We start from the raw sequence: 21,260 nt of genomic DNA, 5'->3' as shown, positions 1-21,260 counted from the left end.
GTCTGAGAACCATTTATAAAATGATAGAAAAAATTTTCACCAGCACAATAGCATAACAATTTTGGTTTCCCAAAGTAAGAAATGAGTATCTCCATGAGTAAGAGAGATGATGTTAGGTGGCAAAGAAACATAGCATTCAATTTAAAAAAAAATTTGAATAACATACTGAAAAGTTATTCCCATTTTATTTTTCAATCCTTCTGAATATGTCACAGGGAATGTCTCTCTGTTCTGTGCTAGGATGTCTTTAAAGCTTCTCGGAACTAACTACTTTCCATTAGTTAATAAAGACAAGCTCACATAGGCAGGCAACAGTGTCTACTCAGAATTTAACAACACTGTTTAATTTTCTTTGCAATAATTTTAGTTAAATTTATTTTATGATAAATGACACTAGTTGACCATTTGTGCTAGCAATGGGAAGTTTCCTTTAAATTAATGGGTAAAATTTAAGAAGAACACCACTAGGCTTGTGTTTCATTAAAATGTGGCAGTATCATAATAATAGTCAATGAATATATGAGATTTTAGAAATCTTGTAGTAATGAAACAAAACAATCCTGTTATTTTAGGACAGATTGTATCCTATTCGTTTATTTAAACTTTCAATTTCAAAATAATTACAAATTCACTAAAAGCTAAAACAACAACAACAAATAAAAACCAGGAGGTCTTACACACTCTTTACGCAGTTCCCTGAAGTTAGCATCTTCCTAACTATAAGAAAACATCAAAACCAGGAAATTGGCAATGGTATACATAGAGCTTATTAACATACAAGCATAACTTATTACAGTCTAATGATACCAAAGCTTTGCTACTTTGAGTGTAGATACCTTAGTTCCCTGTAAGTCTCATTACCCTGACTGCTTTTAAGAATACAATTGTTTTAAGTATGTTTTTCTGTCTATCCTAAGTACCACATCAGATAATGTCATAATTTTCCCTTTGAATACCAAACATGATGTAAAAAATTGATACGAAGGAAAGTCTATCCTATTTAACAGTGTTTTTACTCATTCTATCATTCTTCTTTCCTTTCTGAAGTTCAAAATCGTTTTCCATTATAATTTTTTCTGTTCCATTAGCCATGCTTTAAAGGTAGGTCTCCTGAAACAAACTCTCCAAGTTTTTGTTCATGTAAGAATGTCTTTATTCTCCTTTCATTCCTAAAGGATACTTTTGCCAAGTAAAGAATCTGAGGCTGACAGTTCCTTTCTTTTAGCGCCTGAAAAATGTGCCAAATCCTTCTGGCCTCCGTGGTTTCAGGCAAGAAATTCATTGCCATTCAAATTGGTATAACCTCTCGCTGGATGCTTTTAAGACTTTCTTTGTCTTTAATTTTCCAAAGTGTAATTACAACGTGTCTTCACATGGATTTCTTTGGGTTTATCATGTTTGTGGTTTCCCAAGCTTTTTGAAACTATGTGTTTATGTCTCTTGACAAACTGGAGAGGTTTCCAGCCATTATTTCTGCAAACACTGTTTAAGCCCGACAGCTTTTCTCCTCTTGTTCTCGGATTCTAATTACGTGAATCCTAGATCTTTTGTTATGGTCCCACAGGTCCCCGATGCTCTGTTCCTTTTTTCCCCCAAGACTATTTTCTCTGTTATTTAGATTAAGTAAATTGTATTGTCTGTCCTCAGGTTCATCGATTTTATCCTCTGCCATCTCCACTGTACTCTGAGCCTATTGAGGGCTTTTGTTCTCCCTCTTTCCTATATTTTTCTATAATTTACATCTGATTCTTTTTTATAAGTTATGTTTCCTTGCTGAGATATTTTCCTTTTTAATTGGTTCCAAGGCTATTTGTAATTTCTTACTGAAAGCTTTTTTTTTTCCCCTTTGGTATGGCTGCTTTAAAATCCTTGTCAGATATTCTAACATCTGATTTATCTGGGCATTGCCATCAGTTGATCGTCTTTTCTCATTCAAGTTGTGGTTTATCTAATTCTTGGTATGACGAGTGAATTTTTTCAGTTATATTCTGGACATTTTGTCCATTATGACAGGAAACCCTGGGTGCAGCTGAAATCTATTGTAGTTAAATTTGCTTTGTTTTAGTGCATATGTCCTAGCCTACTTTTGTGCACTTAGGTTCTAATGAAAATTTGGCTTCAGAGCCCTCAGGTGCTATTCTGGTCTGTTTTGTTCCCCCGGCACTGGATTCCCACAGTGAAGCAGGAATCCCACTTGAATCCCTCTGGATTTGCCCATAGGAGACGAGGGCACTTCCCTGGGCTGGGTGGAGGCTGGAAGACGTCATGTACTTGTCCAGCGGCCCGTCAAGTTTCAGCAAGGGTTTTCGAGATCTACCCTTGGCCTTTTGTTTACAGCACACTTTTCTGACAGTGAATCTCTTAAAATTTCTTCATCATTTGCTGTCTGGAAATACTGAAAATTTCAACATCATCAGGTCCCTGTTTCTTTTTGTCTCATAGCCCTTCCAAAATTTTCTCTCTCCTCTTGCATTCTGCTATTACCATCAAGATGAATCCAAGGGCCCATTCAGTAGTTCGCCTGGACGTCTCCTCAGCGAACTATCTGACCTCACTTGCTTCCTACACACCAGCAGGGCACAATCTTGCTAAGCACTCTGGCACCACCTAACCAGAATCCATGCTCCTCACCTCCCCCTGAACCCTCACTGGCAGCATTTTTGAAGTTCAGATTTCTACTTCCCATTTGTCCACAATGATCTCGGCTTTCTGTAAGGTGATTTGGGATTCCTCTACAATGATCCTCATGCATCACGTACAACATCTTTAACAACCATGTTTCTACTAACAATCTGTTCAAGGCAATTGAGGCTTTTTCCATTATTCTCCTCAAAATCTTCCAGCCTCCACTCACTGCCTGATTCCAATGGCACGCTCACATTTGAGGTATGAGTTACGGCTACATTCCACCACTGGGCAACAGGCTCTGTATTAGTTTTCTATTGCTGCATAACAAATGACCACAAACTTCATGGTTTAAAGCAATGCCCACACCAACACACTCACAGTTCTGCAAGCCAGTAATCCAGGCAGGCTCAACTTAATTCTCTACACAGAGATTCACAAGTTCAATATTAAGGTGTCAGCTGGGCTGGTATCTTATCTGGAAGTGCTAGGGAAGAATCCACTTCTAAGGTCAGCCAGGTTGTTGGCAGAATTCTGCTCCTAAGGTGATAGAACTGAGGCCCCAATTCCTGGCTGGTTGTCATTTGGAGGCTGCTCTCAGCTACTAAAGATTACCCACATTCTTCGGTAAGTGGCTTAATCCACATTTGTCAGCAAGTGGCTCAATCCACCTTCAAAGCCAGCAGTACATCATCAAGTCGTTCTCATCCTCAAATCTTCCCAACTTCCCCTTCTGCTACCAGTTGGCAGGAACTCTCTCCTTGCAGAGGCCTTATCTGATGGGTCCCACCACGTGGCTAATCTCTGTATTTTAAGGTCCATTGATTTGGGATTGTACTTACATCTATAAAATCCCCTCCCAGCACTACCAGATTAGTGTTTGAAGAAGCAGGAGATGGGCATCATGGGGAGGGAGAGTTATTTTTTTTCTTGAGACGGAGTCTCACTCTGTCACCCAGGTTGGAGTGCAGTGGCACGATCTCGGCTCACTGCAAGCTCCGCCTCCCAGGTTCAGGACATTCTCCTGCCTCAGCCTCCCGAGTAGCTGGGACTATAGGCACCCATCACCACGCCCGGCTAATTTTTTTGTATTTTTAGTAGGGACGGCGTTTCACCGTGTTAGCCAGGATGGTCTCGATCTCCTGACGTTGTGATACGCCTGCCTTAGCCTCCCAAAGTGCTGGGATTACAGGCGAGAGTCATCTTTAGAACTGTCTACTATAGTATGTAACCATTCACTGAGTTCTTGGGACAACCCTTCAGTAATGTTATCATCCCTAATTGATAGATGAGGAAACTGAGAAAGAGACAGGTTAAATCACATGCACAATGTCACACAGGTACAAGTTGTAAAGCTGGGGTTAAAATTCAGGCAATAAAATGAAGAGTCTTGCCTGGCGTGGGATGGTGGTGGGGAACGACTCAGGCAGCCTTATCCCACAGCCCACAGTCTTAACCACTGTACTGTGCTCCATGGAGGAAGGCTGACATTTACAAGCAGGGGAACTGAGAGTGAGTAACATAGGAATGAACAATAGTGAAGTGAGTGGGGAATGGAAAATAGCTATGTCCTAAATGCCACATCTTGTGCTAGGTGCTTGTTATGTATTGCATTCGTTTTACTGAATCCTAGCAACTATTCTATGAGGTTGTTACTATTATTATTATTATCATCTTCATTATAATTTCCTCATGTCAAGTTGCTAGTAAGTACTCAAGTCAGATCCATCTGAACCCAAAGCCCAGACCACGCTTCCTACCATGGATGTTGGTTCCCAAGGGCTTGAGTCCCTGAGGGCCAATTTGCCTCCCACAAAGATCTGGGCCCCAGGACAAATGGATCCACAGCCTTCTCTTTGATTCCTCACCTTCTGTTGGCAGCAACCGGGATCCTCCAGCCCTTGATCTGGCTCAGCTCAGTGTCTGAGATCTCAATCTGCAGGGGGAGTCTGGGCGCCCAGACAGTGACCTCGAACTGGGAGGTGAAGTGCTGGTGGGTGAAGTTCACAATCGTGTCCACTTTGCTCTTCATTTCCTTCCCATTCACAAAAATGGAATCACAGTTGTTGGAAACCTTTGGGGAGGAGGTAGAACCTTGAGATGCATCAGTAGGAAAAGCACAAGCAAAAACCAACAACAGTGAAAGTTCATGAACTGCAGCAGCTCTGATTTATTAGACACCAAAACAACCCGATGAACAGAACTTGTACAAAAGGTAATTTGTAGGCACTAATTAGTGACAAATACTGACAAATAGACTCCAGGAAAACTATTTTGTATTACAAAATACTGACAAGTAAAACCATTAACATAATTTAATGGAGTTATATAACCTCTGTTGCCTTTTGTGTGTATGTGTGCTTTTCTTTATCTTACCTTCTTTATGTACTCAAACGATTGCTAATCAAACCCCAGGTGCCTCATAGTTCACTCTTGCACCATATCTGAAGATGCATAAAAGGTTTTTATGTTACTGAAAAAGCCCATTATTCAAGTCACACTGAGAATATCTGAAAAATCAGGAGAGCTTTGCACTAGATTAAAATTCTGGTAGGCAAAATAGTTGTGAAATGCATTAGAAACATGGATATAATTATTTTTGCCCCATTCAGCTATAATTTTGCAGAATGAATGTGGCATTTCACCATGGTCTTTTGACTCAGCACTTGGGGGTGGCCTCTCTAATGTGCATGCTTCAGCAGGTTGAGCATTAGACCATTTAAGTCCCCACTTTACTTCACATTCTCAGGATAAGCAAATAAATTGTTGCTGACTTTCTCTCCTGGACAATCAGGAAAATATATTTATGTATCTAGGTGGAGAGAAGAAAGAGGGATTACAAATCATTTCATGAGCAGAGGACAGAAAATAAAAAGTAGTGTGCAACCTTTGCATTCACACTGCTAAGGGGCAGTGTCAAGCCTGCGCTGCTGGCAGGGCCCCCACCTCAACCAGTGGAGCCACCACAGCCCCACTTTTGCAAGCCAGAAATGAGGACTTATTCTTGTTGCTTCTCTTCCTCACTTGAATCTGTAACTACAACTCAGGCCTCCCTTCGGAGCCCCAGACACACGTGCCCAACTGCCTATTTGACATGGTCAAGTGAATGGCTCAAGAACAATGTCAGAAGTGCCCACTTCCAAACTTAAAGAGTAAACTTCCAAGTTGTTTGAGATAAATTACCATCTCCCCACCCTCCGCCAAGAAAATGGCACTAATATGAATGTGCTTCCTTGGAAATGAAGAAATCAGCCTTTTGCCACCCAACAGCTCTACACTGTAGCTCGACATGGAAACCAAGGAGAAAATAGCTAATGGGACACTTAAGACTCACCCTGCATCCCCAGTTGCAGGGATGGATCCTTGCCACTTCCACTTCGCAACACCAATGACATCTTTAGGAATCCTTAAGTATAATTAATGTAGGCTACTCACTGGGAGATCTGCTGAAATCATTGAGACTTTGACTTCATAATCCCAGTCCACAAAGCAACGAACAAGGATTGCTGAAGAGTTACTGGAGTCTGGCTAAGTTCATTTCTGGAGCCCCTTTCCTATCCTCTCAGAACTTAGCAGTCCAAAGTCTTTTTCCCTCCAGGCCTAAGACGGCAGTAGATAGAGCTACCATTAGGCCTGACAACTAATGTGTCTCTCATCCCCAAAATTCCAGGGGGAGCTGAATAGGGCATTTCTTTAACTTTTCAAATTAAAAAAAGAAAAGAATCTACTTCTATCCCTCTCTTTGCTTTATTTTATAAAAAGAGAGAGAAGAACAACAATGAAGCAAGCAAATTAGCTGTATTTTAGAGCATGTTTGAGGCAGTTAAATCTGCTTCATTGTGCCCACGACTATAAAGAGAATAATGAGAACAACATCTCCATTCAGAGAAGAAAACGGAGTGGAGGGTCATGTTCTTATTTTTAATAGATGCTGACACGATGCTGAGCCTGACGCCATCCATTTAGGTACTCAAGGTGTGGAAGCCCCATTGTAGAGAAATATCTGCCTTCCCAAGGAAGCATTGCACTAGGAGAAGGTGAAGGCTCAGTAAGACCTCTGATTTCCCCTGAACTCGTTGCTTGTTCTGCCTGTGGCATGCAGACTACCTCGAGAGAAGGAAGTCCCCCCAACCCTGCTCAGAAAAAAAGAGGTTGAGGTCCCCTGTGATTTAGAAACCTGCAGTGGATACATTGGGGAATTCTGCTCTCACTTCTCCCTAGCCCAGGTGGTTATCACCTATTGCTAGAACTTTCTCAGTCCAATGTCCTGTAGAGCAGACCTCAACCCTCTTGCATTTGTGGAAAATTACGGTTCTTCCCTGTTTACTGCTACCCAACCACCCCCAATCACACTTCAAATCACTCTGAATCACATCCCACTGGAGAGAACACACCAGTTTTGGAAACTGTGAGGCCCTTTCTATGTTTCATAAGGAATGAAGTAATGTAACTGTCTGCATCCTTTTGGAGCACTACAGTCTTAAACCTGTCCCATCTTTTAAGAAGTGATGTATAGCCCATATGGAAAAAATAAATTAATTAAAAATATAACAAAGTAAGAGGGCTTAGCAATTCTTTATGTTGACTATCTTTTGAGTTTTTTCTCCTGGGATATGCAGACCCTTAAAAAAAGTGTATGTCCTCCATTTTAAGTAATTCAATTAAAACAGCACAAATAAGGCTAATCATATTGAGTACTAAGACTTGAGGTATCTAACAATGTAAAAAGGATATATTAGATATACAGAAACCAGAGTTTCTCACTTCATGGTCTCACCAATTACAGATGACCCTCATTATTTGTGGATTCCATATTTGCAAACTCATCTACTCCCTAAAAGTTATTTGTAACCCCAAAGTCAGTACTTGCAGTGCCTTTTTGGTCATTTGTGGAATTGCACAGAGAGGGGAAAATTTTGAACCACCTGCCATGCACGCGTCCCCAATTGAGGTCAAGCAAGTACTCGCTCTGCCTTCTTGTCTCAGCTGTCATACAAAGACCAGAGCATGGACAATATAGGGGGCAGCGGAGCACAGTGTGGGAAGCTTCAGCTTGGGTGCTGGATCCAGTAGGACAGAATCTGAATCCCTACTCTGGCACCTGTTAGTGAGGCAGCCTCAGACAAGTCACCTAACACTTCCAAACGTCAATATTTCTTTTGTAATAGAAGATTACAGTCTATTAGGTGTGTGTGTCTGTGCGTGTGTGTGTGTGTGTGTGTATTTCTCCTACAAGCAAAGATTCAGTACTCACTAACTCAGTGTTCACAGGGATTTTATAACTATCTCAAATATTGAGAACAAGACAGCTCATACTTGTACAGGACCTCATTGTCGCAACACTCTCCTTTCAATGCGATAAGTCCCACGGTAATGCCAAAAGGTCGGTGCCATAGCCTCATTTTACCTGTACTGAATCCAGCGTAGAGAAAGGGACCACCTCTTGCACAGGATTTTGCATGTGTCTAACACTGTGAGCCAGCACCTGACTGCTGACTGCCGGCCCAGAGCTGTCTCCTCTGCTTGATCACCTCTGTCCTCTCCAGGAACTTCTTCTGCTACACCAGATACAATCCAAACGCCTTACAGGGGCCTACCAGGCCCTAATGCCCTGGACCTGCCTCCTTCTCTGGCCTCACCTTGCACACCCTCCCTACCCGGCACAGGCCCCTCTTCATGTGTCTTCACTGCTCCCCTGAGCTCTCCTAGGCTTAGCCCCATCCCAAGGCCATGCCACGGTCTTCTCAGGATATGATGTGATGTCCTTCATAACTGGTTTTCTACTGGCCAGTCAACTATGCGCCGGTGCCTCTGCCCGACACACATACACTTTCCTCTTTTCTAATACTAATAATGTTTTCTTCAGGAAATCCACTGCCCTCCATTCACCACAGGCCTCCCTAACTCCATCATTAAACCCCCATCCTCTCTGCCAGTGACTGGTTTAGGGGAAAGCATGCACTCTCACTCTGGCCAGTGAGCTGTGAGAAGGCTACTGGGGCTTCTGGGAAACATCTCCTCAATCACAGACTCACTGAAAGTGGCGCCTCCTCCTCCCACTGGACGTTGTCGTGTGGGAACTGATAACAGGAACTGCTGCAGGGATCCCAGAGCCCTGAGGGAGCCAGCCGTGGGCCAGGCTGACCCTGGAAGCTAAGGAATCTGGGCCCTTGATGACCTAGAGGAGCCTCTGGAGCAGCCCACCTGGACCCCCCAACTTTGAGGCGTTTTATCAGGTGATTGTCGTTCTTGTGGCTAAAGCCATCTTGGTCTATGTGGTTTTGTTACTTGCCACCAAAAGTATTATAAACGACACAGGACTGCATCTCAAATACCACCCCTCAGAATGCGTTCCCGGAGCCACTCCTCATTTAAACTTGGCACCCGCCTCTGGTTACTATTTTCCTGTATCTAATTTGCTGTGTGTGCTACTGTGTACACTGAATTTACAACATTGCTGCATTACTTAGACTCTTCATATTGCTTATATCATGTCACTTACACTGTATTAATCGCACCAGATTGCTCTGTTATATAATGAACTTCTTCACAGTAATTACCACTCTCGTAATGCCCCTGGTTGTTGCTTGTCTATCTTCCCCACCTGATGGTAATCTGCTTCACACATGGACCCTTCTCCTTTTCCCTGCTGTCTCTACTAATAGCACAGTGCTGGGTACACAGAAATTATTCAATAAATAGATGCTGAGTGTGTGAATGAATATGTCACAACAGTTTCCTCTGAGACCCATTCATTTCTGTACACCACCACCAGTAGTGTATCTGTAAGAAGGCAAAGAAGGTCACTTACACAAGGTTATCATGGTAATGGCATTAAGAAAAATGAAAGCGATTTCATATATTATGAGAGAAGACAGACCAGAAGGAACAAAGCTGATAAATGTGAGGCCTTGGATTCCCAGTGGTCAATTTGGCCTTTTAACTGGGAATTAAGATCTCTGTGTATGAGGTACATGTGTGTTTTCTTGGCAGGGGAAGGAGGGATGTGGGGAGATGACAGGAAGACACAGAAAAATAAAGATCAGAGCCAGATTCCCATCATTCATCTAAATGATACCTTCAGGGCTCTCTGAGCCCCAGGAGGAACATCCAAAACCAAATGCTGTCAATCCTAATATAAGAAGAGCTGAGGACAGGAACATGGAGATTGAAAACAGATGATTTGTGTCATGCTAATCTGTGAGCATGTGTGAGATGGCTTGTAAATGTCATCCTGGGAAAGTTGCCTTTAGAGGTTAATATTTTTACTGTCAAATTGCACTTTTGCAACTACATTGCTTTATAATAAAAGAGGCTAAAAGGGGCTCTCCAGATGCGAATATGTTTCCTTTGGGTATCTTGTAAGACACATCATTTACTTCATGTTCTATTTTAAAAAGAAGCAAGAATTTAATCTGTGCATCAGCCACCCTCTGTGTTTGCCACACTGTTGACCCACCTGCCTGCACTGATGGGAGGCTGACTGCGCGTTGGACTTCTCTCACGACCCCTCTCCCAACGCGAGACATGTGTTGCTATGTTAGAAGAAAAAAAATGCACAGAATCAGGTAGTATGTTTCTCACAAACTTACAAACAATTCTGAAATTCTATATTAAAATAGGCAAAAAGAATCAAAACTATGTAGAGAAAAACCTTTGATATTCACTTATCACCTGAATCAAACACTTTGTATGTATTACTGAGTTTAGTGAAGTGTACCGTGTCTGAGGTGCAGTACGTACTCAAAAATATTTCTTTTACCTTAAGTTTTTAACTAATAATAAATGCCAAAAGGAATAATAATATCTATCATGTATTAAGTTCTTACTATGAACCCTGCATTGTTTTCAAAATTTTATGTAGAATTATACCTGTTAACCTCTCCAAATACTCTGTACATTACATTTTTGTCCCTGTATTATGGAGGGTAGACTGAGGCCAAGGAGAGGCTGCTAGTTAAGGGATCACGGCTGGTGAAAGGCAGAGCATGGATTCTCACTCAGTCTCTCTGTGCCAGAGGCCTCCTCAGCACTGTGTTACTGCTTCAGTGCAGCCCAGGCAAGGAAGACATGGCCCTTCCTCCAGAGGACCACAGGCTGATCGGAAAAGGCAAAACCTAAATACACACATCAGTACTTTTTATCAACCAGATTGAGTTACAATTTATGTGGAATACAGTGTATACCCGTTTAAAGGATAAAGTTCAATGAGTTTGGCAGTGTCCACCCATGAAAACACTACGCAGACAGAATATTCTGTCACCCCCAAAACAGATCTTAATGTGTCTTTTCAGTCCATGGCTCCCTCTTCTCCTGGCCCCAGGCAACCACTGATGTGCTTTTCATCACCACAGATTGGTTTTCATTTTCTAGAATTTTATATAAATGAAATCACAATATACACTCTTTATGTCTGGCTTTTTTCACAAGTATGACGATTCTGAGAGTCATCCTTATTGTTACTTGTGTCAGTGGTTACCCCAGGCTCTTTTCCCTGCTTGCTTTCAGCCACAATGATGGAAATGCAACATTTTTTCTCTTATTTACCTATGACCTGGAAGTCCCCTACCCGCTTCAAGTTGTCCCCCCACTTTGCCTCCAGTTGTACCGCCTTTCCGGACAGAACCAATGTTCATCTTACATATATTGATTGATGTCTCATGCCTCCCTAAAATGTATAAAACCAAGCTGTGCCCTACCACCTTGGGCACATGTCATCGGGACCTCCTGAGTCTGTGTCATGGGCACGTGTCCTTAACCTTGGCAAAATAAACTTTCTAAATTGACTGGGACTTGTCTCAGATATTCAGGGTTCACAAAGCTAAAGAAATAAGTTTGGATCTCTGATCCCCTCTCTATGTTGAGTGTCCTCTGATCCCCTCTATATGTTGAGTTCATTATTAGTTTTTGTATATTTAAAGCAGCCTGGATTATTCTCTGATAAAAATCAGAGACAAAATCAAGACAGCCAGGTCCCCAGTTTCAACTCAGAAATGTAGAGCACTGAAAAGCATTTCTCCCACCCTTATCAAACTACAAATTAATAATTTTTATTAAGTTTTTCTGACAACTGTGGCTGCAGGGTAACAAACTAACCTGCAATCTAGAGAAAGACATGAACCTGCAGGGAGAAATATATATTAAGCATTTGCTTCCCTGGGGTAGACATTGCTGAAAGCCACATAAGCTGATAAGAAGGATTCAAGTAAAGCTTTTAGATACATTTCTACAGAACAAATGTGGACTATTGTGAGAGTGTAAAGACCCTGGAGACTGTAAATACAGGGGAGTTTGTACCCTCTTGCAGGTTCTAAGTATCTCACCAGACACTTAGAGAGAAGATGTGAGATAATCTCGAGACAGCTTCCCTCATGATCCTGGCTGCAGAGAGAAACGGCAGTCAGTGCTAAATTTCTGCAGTTTCATCTCTTCTATTTCCCCCACGGGACAAAAGTCTTAGTCTTCAGGCAGAAGTATAATAAAATCTGCCAATCAGGATACTGTGGAAACTCATTGCATCTAAAGGAAAGGAAAGGAAACAGAAAGCCGTATCCCGAGGGAGGGATGAGAATGCATGCTAGACACACTACAGCTTGAAGAGGGGTAGGAGCACCTTTGAAAGCCATACACTAGAGGCTAAGTGGTACAGTGTCTACTAAGCCTAATGCTTAATCAGAACATCAGAGAATTTGGCCCTGGTCCTCCACTAGGCTAAGAAGCACCAAGTAAAAATAATAGGGAATACAATTAGGAGAGCTACAAGAAACAGATTCGCTCTTGAGCACAATGGAAATATTCAAAGCCAAGAAGGAAGCAGACACTGAGAAAATAACCTCTGGAAAATTAGCTCACATTCTAAGTGCAAGGAATCACTAAAGGAATTTCACGCCCATGGTGCCCTGAGCATAACCACATAGCAATCAAAGCTGGGGAGGAGGAAAGCAGGATGGTGAAATAGAAGGCTCCATCGACCGTCCCCACCACAAGGACACCAATTTAACAACTATCTACACATCAAAAAAGCACCTTCATGGGAACCAAAACTCAGGCGAGCACTAACAGTACCTGGCTTTAACTTAATATCACTGAAAGAGGCACTGAAGAGGTAGAAAACGGAGTCTCGCATCACCACCACCACCCACACCCACTCCCAGCAGTGGCAGTGTGCTGCAGAGAGCATTTCAGTGCACTGGGGGAGGGAGAGCACAGCAATTGTGAGGCATTGAACTCAGTGCCACCCTGTTATAGCAGAAAGAGAAACCAGACCAAATTTACTGACACCAACCTACAGAGGGAGCATTTAAAGCAGCCCTTTTTAATGAGCGCCATTCTAACTGGCATGAGATGGTATCTCAGAAAACAACAGATGCTGGAGAGGATGTGGAGAAATAGGAGTGCTTTTACACTGTTGGTGGGAGTGTAAATTAGTTCAACCATTGTGGAAGACAGTGTGGTGATTCTTCAAGGATCTAGAACCAGAAATGCCATTTGACCCAGCCATCCCATTACTGGGTACATACCCAAAGGATTATAAATCATTCTGCTATAAAGACACATGCACGTGCTATTGTGGCACTGTTCACAATAGCAAAGACTTGGAACCAACCCAAATGCCCATCAATGATAGACTGGATAAAGAAAATGTGGCATATATACACCATGGAATACTATACAGGCATAAGAAAGGATGAGTTTGTGTCCATTGAAGGGACATGGATGAAGCTGGAAACCATCATTCTCAGCAAACTAACACAGAAACAGAAAACCAAACACTGCATGTTCTCACTCATAAGTGGGAGTTGTACAATGAGAACACATGGACACAGGCAGGGGAACATCACACACTGGGGGTGGGGGGCTAAGGGAGGGATAGCATTAGGAGAAATGCTAATGTAGATGACGGGTTGATGGGTGCAGCAAGCCAACATGGCACATGTATACCTATGTAACAAACCTGCACATTCTGCACATGTACCCCAGAGCTTAAAGTATAAATAAATTAATAAATAAATCCAGCCCTAGGCAGAGAGGAATCTCCAATCCCAGCAGTCCAAACTTGAATTTCTGCAATCCTTACCACTGTGGGCTAAAGTGCTCTGTGTTCCTAAATAAACTTGAAAGGCAGTCTAGTCCATAAGGATTACAACAGCTAGACAAGTCCTAGTGCTGAACTCGGCCCAGGGCCAGTGGACCTAGGGGCACGTGACCTACTGAGACACTAGCTGGGGCAGCTAAGGGAGTGCTGGCATCACCCTTCCCTAACCCCAGGCTGTACAGCTTACAGTACCACAAAAGACCCCTTTCCTCCACTTGAGGAGAGAAGGAAGAACGGGGAGAACTTTGTCTTGCATCTTGGATAACAACTCAGACACAACAGAATAGGGCACTGATCAGAGTCCTGAGGCCTCCTTTCCATGCCCTAGCTCCCAGATAACATTACTAGACATACCCTGGGCCAGAAGGGAACCCACTGCCTTGAAGGAAAGGACCAAGTCCTGGCAGCATTTATTACCTACTAGCTGAAGAATTCTTGGGTCCTGAGAAACTGGCAGCAATATCCTGGTACCACATCAAGGACCATGGGTAAGCCTCTGAGATTTGCTGGCTTCAGGTGAAACTCAACACATTCCCAACTGTGATGGTTACAGGACAAGACTCCCGCTGAAGAAAGGCAGAGGGAAAGGTAAAGAATTTCTCTTGCACCTTAGGTACCAGCTTGGCCACACGTGGGTAGAGCACCAAGTGGGCTCTTGGGGCCCCCAATTAGAAGACTTGCTCTTGGATGGCATTTCTGGGCCTGCTTTGGGCCAGAGGGGAGGGAGCCCACTGCCCTGCAGGGTGAGTCTCAGGCCAGGTAGCCTTCACTACAAGCTGAGTGAAGAGATCTTGTACCTTAAGGGAACATTGGCAGTAGTCTGGCAGTACTCTCTGTGGGCCTGTGGTGGTGGTGGCCCCAGGGTGAGGCTTCTCTGCATTTGAAAAGGGGAGGGAAGACGGGAAAGGACTGCATCTAGTGGTTTGAGTGCCATCTTAGCTACAGTGAAATAGAACACCAGGCAGACTTCTAAGGTTTTTAAATCCAGTCCCTGGCTCCCAGACAGCACCTCTGGACCTACCCAGGGCCTGAGGAAACTCACCACCCTGAAGGGAAGGGCACCAACCTGGCTGACTTTGCCACCTGCTGATTGTAGAGCCCCAGGGCCTTGAGCAAACATAACTGGTAGCCAGGGAATGGTTACAGCAAGCGTTGGATGAGACCCAGTGCTGTGCTGGCTTCAGGTCTGACCCAGCACAGTCATAGTGGGAGCGGCCACAGGGGAGCTTATGTCACTCCACTCTCAGCTTCAGGTGGCTCAGAACAGAGAGAGAGAGATTCCATTTGTTTGGAAGAAACTAAGGGAAGAGAACAAGAATCTCTGCCTAATAAACCAGAGAATTCTCCCAGATCTTGACTAAGACTATCAAGGGGGTACTTTGAGTCTGCAAGAAACACAGCATTACTGGGCTTGGGGTGCCCTCTAAAGCAGATACAGCTTAGATTACAACACCTAAGTCCTTTTGAATACCTGGAAAGCCTTCCCAAAAAGAACAGGTACAAATAGGCCCAGGCAGTAAAGACTATAATAAATACCTAACTCTTCAATGCCCAGACACATTTAAATATCTACAAGTATCAAGGCAATCCACAAAAACATGTCTTCACCAAATGAACTAAAGAAGGCACAAGAGACCAATCCTGGAGAAACAGAGATATGTGACCATTCAGACACAGAATTCAAAATAGCTGTCTTGAGGAAACTCAAAGAAATTCAAGATAACACAGAGAAGGAATTCAGAATTCTATCAGATCAATTTAACAAAGAGACTGAAATAATTAAAAATAAGCAGAAATTCTGGAGCTGAAAAATGCAATTGGCATACTGAAGAATGCACCAGTCACTTATTAGCAGAATTGACCAAGGAGATTCAAGAAAGAATCAGTGAGCCTGAAGACAAGTTATTTGAAAATATATCTCCAGCGGAGACAAAACTTTACAAAAGAATAAAAATTAAGGAAGCACACCTACAAGATCTATTTTCTTGTAGCACACCTACAAGAAAATAGCCTCAAGGCCGGGAGCGGTGGCTCATGCCTGTAATCTCAGCACTTTGGGAGGCCGAGACGGGTGGATCACCTGAGGTTGGGAGTTTGAGACCAGCCTGACCAACATGGAGAAACCCCGTCTCTACTAAAAATACAAAATTAGCCGGGCGTGGTGGCACATGCCTGTAATCCCAGCTACTCAGGAGGCTGAGGTGACAGAATCGCTTGAACCCAGGAGGCAGAGGTTGCGGTGAGCTGAGATTGCATCACTGCACTCCAGCCTGGGCAACAAGAGTGAAACTCCTTCAAAAAAAAAAAGAAAGAAAGAAAGAAAATAGCCTCAAAAGGACAAATCTGAGAGTTCTTGGCTTCGAAGAGGAGGTAGAGTAAGAGACAGGTAGAAACTTTATTTAGAGGGATAATAACGGAGAATTTCTCAAACCTACAAAAAAAAGTCACTATCCAAGTACAAGAAGGTTATAGAACACCAAGAAGATTTAACCCAAAGAAGATTACCACAAGGCATTTAATAAACTCTCCAATATCAAAGATAGGGAATAGATCCTAAAAATAGTAAGAGAAAAGAAACAAATAACATACAATGGAGCTTCAATACATCTAGCAGCAGAATTTTCAAAGGCCAGAAGAGAGTGGCATGACATATTTAAAGTGCTGAAGGAGGGAAAAAAAAAAAACTTTGACACTAGAATAGTATATCTTGGCCAAAATATCCTTCAAACATAAAGGAAAAATAAAGACTTTCCCAGACAAGCAAAAGCTGAGGGATTTCATCATCAGGCCTGTCCTATAAGAAATGCTAAAGGGAGTATTTCAATCAGAAAGAAAAGGACATTAATGAGCAATAAGTAATCACCTGAAGGTGCAAAACTCACTAGTTATAGTAAGTGCACAGAAAAATACAGAATATTATAACACAATAAGTGGGATGGGTAAACTACTCTTATCCTAAGTAGAGAGACTTAATGAACCAATCAAAAATAATAACTGTAACAACTCTTCAGGACATAGTACAAAAAAATATAAACAGAAACAACAAAAAGTTTAAAAGTGGGGGGATGATGTTAATGTGTAGCGTTTTTATTAGTTTTCTTTTTGCTTATTTGTTTATGCAAACCGTGTTAAGTTGTTATCAGTTTAAAATAATGGGTTATAAGATAGTATTTGCAAGCCGCATGGTAATCTCAAACCAAAAAATATGTAACCAACATATAAAATATAAAAAAGCAAGAAAGTAAATTGTATCACCAAAAAAATCACCTTCACAAGAAAGGAGAAGGAAAGAAACAAGGAAGAGAAGAGTACAAAACACCCAGAAAACTAGTAACAAAATGGAAGGAGTAAGTCCTTACTTAATAATAACAATGAATGTAAACTGATTAAACTTCGATAAAAAAAAAAGGTGGCTAAATGGATTTTTAAAAAAGATCCACTGATGTGTTGCCTACAAGAAACACATTTCACCTATAAAGACACATATAGACTGAAAATAAAGGGATGGAAAAAGATATTCCATGCCAATGGAAGCCAAAAAAGAACAGGAGTAGCTGCACTTATATCCGACAAATTGACTTCAAGACAAAACTCTAAGAAGAGACAAAGAAGGACACTATATAATGATAAATGAGTTAATGCAGCAAAAGGATATAACAATTTTAACTAAATATGCTCCCAACACTGAAGCACTCAGATATATATAGCAAATATTATTAGAACTAAAGAGACAGACTCCAATACAATAATAGTTGGACACTTCAACATCCCACTTTCAACATTGGACAGATCTTTCAGACAGAAAATCAACAAAGAAACAGTGGACTTAATCTGCACTATAGACCAAATGGATCTAATAGATATTTACAGAACATTTTATCCAAAGCCTGCAGAATATACACTCTTCTCCCGAGCATGTGGATTATTCTCAAGGACAGACAATATGTTAGGTCACAAAACAAGTCTTAAAACACTTAAAAAAAATTTGAAACAATATTAATTATCTTCTCAGACCACAATGGAATAAAACTAGAAATCATAATGAAAGGAATTTTGGAAACTATACAAATACATGGAAATTAAACAACATGCTCCTGAATGACCATTGGATCAATGAACAAATTAAGAAAAAAAAACTGAAAAATTTCTTAAAACTAATGTTAATGGAAACACAACATAAGAAAACCTATGGCATACAGCAAAAGAAATACTAAGGGAAGTATATAGCTGTAAATGCCTACATCAAAAAAAGAAGAAAAACTTCAAATAAACAATTTAATGATTCATCTTAAAGAACTAGAAAAGCAACATCAAACCAAACCCAAAGTTAGTGGAAGAAAAGAAATAAAGATTGGAGCAGAAATAAATGAATTTAAATTAAATAAAACAATACAAAAGATCAATGAAACAAAAAGTTGAGTTTTTTTAAGAAGGAGATCATGTCTTTTGTGTGAACATGGATGAATCTGCAGGCCATTATCCTTACCAAACTAACGCAGGAAGAGAAAGCCAAATACCACATGTTCTCACTTATAAGTGGCAGCTAAATGATGAGAACTTATGTACGCAAAGAAGGGAACAACAGACAGTGGGACCTAATCGAGGATGGAGGATGGGAGGAGGAAGAGGAGCAGAAAAAATATTGGGTACTAGGCTTAGTACCTGGGTGACAAAAGAATCTATACAATAAGTACCCATGACATGAGTTTACCTATATAACAAACCTGCACATATACCCCTGAACCTAAAATAAAATTTTTCTAAAATTAGTTTTTTGAAAAGTTAAACAAAATTGACAAACTTTTAGCCAGAATAACTAAGAAAAAAAAGAGATAAGATCAAAATAAAAAAAAGCAGGGATGAAAAAGGAGACATTACAACTGATACTGCAGAAATTCAAAGGATTACTAGTGGCTGCCATAAGCAACTATACATAAATAAATTGGAAACTCTAGAAGAAATGGACAAATTCCTAGACACATTTAACCCACCAAGATTGAATCATGAAGAAATCTAAAACCTGAAGAGACCAATAACAAGTAACGAGATCTAAGCCATAATAAAAAGTTTCCCAATAAAGAAAAGCCTGGGACTGAGGGTTTTATTGCTAAATTACACCAAATATTTAAAGATGAATTAATACCAATCCTATTCAAACTATTCCAAAAAACAGAGGAGGATGGAATACTTCCAAATTCATTCTACAAGGCCAGTATTTCCCTGATACCAAAACCAGACAAAGACATCAAAAAAAGAAAACTACAGGCCAATACCTCTGATGCATACTAATCCAAAAATCCTCAACAAAATACTAGCAAACTGAATTCAACAATACATTAGAAAGATGATTCATCATGATCAAGTGGGATTTATCCCTGGGATGCAAGGATGGTTCAACATACGCAAATGAATTAATGTGATACATCATGGCAACAGAATGAAGGACAAAAACCATATAATCATTTCAACTGATGCTGAAAAAGCATTTGATAAAGTTCCACATCCCTTCATGATAAAAACCTTCAAAAAACTGAGTATAGAAGGAACATACCTCAACATAATAAAAGCCATATACCACAGACCCACAGTTAGTATTATATTGATTAGAGAAAAACTGAAAGCCCTTCCTCTGAGATCTGGAACATGACAGGGATGCCCACTTTTACCACTGTTATTCAGCATAGTACTGGACGTCCTAGCTAAAGCAATTAGACAAGGGAAAGAAAGAAAGAGTATCCAAATCGGAAAGGAAGAAGTCAAATTATCCTTTGTTGCAGATTACATGATCTTATATTTGGAAAAACTTAAAGACTCCACCAAAAAACTATTAGAACTGATGAACAAATCCAGTAACATTGCAGGGTACAAAATCAACATACAAAAATCAGTAGCATTTCTATATGCCGACAATGAACAATCTGAAAAAGAAATTTAAAAAATAATCCCATTTACAATAGCAATAAATAAAATTAAATTCCCAGGAATTAACCAAAGAAGTCAACAATCTCTATACTGAAAACTATGAAACACTGACGAAAGAAATTAAAGGGGACAGCAAAAAATGGAAAGATATTCTATGTCCATGAGGTGGAAGTATTGTTAAAATGTGCATACTACCCAAAACAATCTACAGATTAAATGAAATCCCTATCAAAATGCCAATGACATTCTTCACAGAAATGAAAAAAAAAAAAAAATCCTAGAATTTATATGGAACCACAAAAGACCCAGAATAGCCAAAGCTATCCGAAGCAAAGAGAGCAAAGCTGGAGGAATCACATTATCTGACTTTAAATTATACTACAGAGCTATAGCAGCCAAGATAGCATGGTACTGGCATAAAAACAGACACATAGACCAATGGAACAGAATAGAGGACCCAGAAACAAATCCACGCACCTACGGTAAACTCATTTCCAACGAACGTGCCACTGGGAAAAAAACAGTCTCTTCAATAAATGGTGCTGGGAAAACTAGATATCCATATGTAGAGAAATGAAACTAAACCTCTGTATCTTACCATATACAAAAATCAAACCAAAATGGATTAAAGACTTAAATCTAAGACCTCAAACTATGAAACTACTACAAGAAAACATTATGGCATCTCTCCAGAACACTGGTCTGGGCCAAAACTTCTTGAATATTATCCCACAAGCATAGGCAACCAAAGCAAAAATGGGCAAATGGGATCACATCAATTTAAGAGGCTTCTGCATGTCAAAGGAAACAATCCACAAAGTAAAGAGACAACCCACAGAATGGGATAAAAATATTTGCAGACTATTCATCTGACAACGGATTAATAGCCAGAATATATAAGGAGCTCAAACAACTTAATAGGAAAAAAATTGAATAATTCAATCAAAACATGGACAAAAATATTTGAATAGACATTTCTCAAAAGAAATGGCAAACAGGCATATGAAAAGGTGCTCAACATCACTGATCATCAGAGAAATGCAAATCAAAACTACAATGAGATATCATCTCACCCCGGTTAAAATGGCTTTTATTCAAAAGACAGGCAATAACAAATGCTAGCAAGGATATAGAGAAAAGGGAACCCTTGTACGCTGCTGATAGGAATGTAAATTAGTACAAACGCTGTGGAGAAAAGTTAGGAAGTTCCTCAAAAACCTAAAAATTGAGCTATCATATGATCCAGCAATCCCACTGCTAGATACATGCCCAAAAGAAAGGAAATCGTTACATCAAAGAGATATCTGCACTCCCACGTTTGTTGCAGCACTGTTGACAATAGCCAAGATTTGGAAGCAACCTAAGTGTCCATCAACAGATGAATGGATAAAGAAAATGTGGTACATATACACAATGGAGTACTATTCAGCTGTAAGAAAAGAACGAGCTCTTGTCATTTACAACATGGATGGAACTGGAGATCATTATCTTAAGTGAATAAGCCAGGCACAGAAAGACAAACATTACACGTTCTTACTTATTTGTGGGATCTAAAAATCAAAACAATTGAACTCATGAAGATAGCGGAAGGATGGTTACCAGAGGCTAGGAAGGGCAG

General features: G+C 40.8%; 1 protein-coding gene across 6 annotated transcripts in view; it reads right to left on the bottom strand.

Annotated features, from left to right (window-relative positions):
* TMEM132B (transmembrane protein 132B) overlaps window positions 1-21,260 on the bottom strand; it is a 529,452-nt gene that overhangs the window by 19,427 nt on the left and 488,765 nt on the right. For 5 of the 6 annotated variants that reach the window (XM_055239058.2, XM_055239060.2, XM_055239062.2 and 2 more), the window contains one exon: window positions 4,494-4,699. In XM_055239058.2, the coding sequence (XP_055095033.1) occupies window positions 4,494-4,699 (206 nt within the window). Of the gene's footprint in view, window positions 1-4,493; window positions 4,700-10,084; window positions 10,665-21,260 lie in introns of those variants that run through there. The other variant, XM_063614750.1, reaches the window with a different exon arrangement.

The sequence above is a fragment of the Symphalangus syndactylus genome, chromosome 13 (genome assembly GCF_028878055.3).
Source record: "Symphalangus syndactylus isolate Jambi chromosome 13, NHGRI_mSymSyn1-v2.1_pri, whole genome shotgun sequence".
Lineage (NCBI taxonomy): Eukaryota > Metazoa > Chordata > Mammalia > Primates > Hylobatidae > Symphalangus > Symphalangus syndactylus.
Note: the sequence above shows the minus strand (reverse complement) of the source record. Positions and strands in the feature narration are given on the sequence as shown.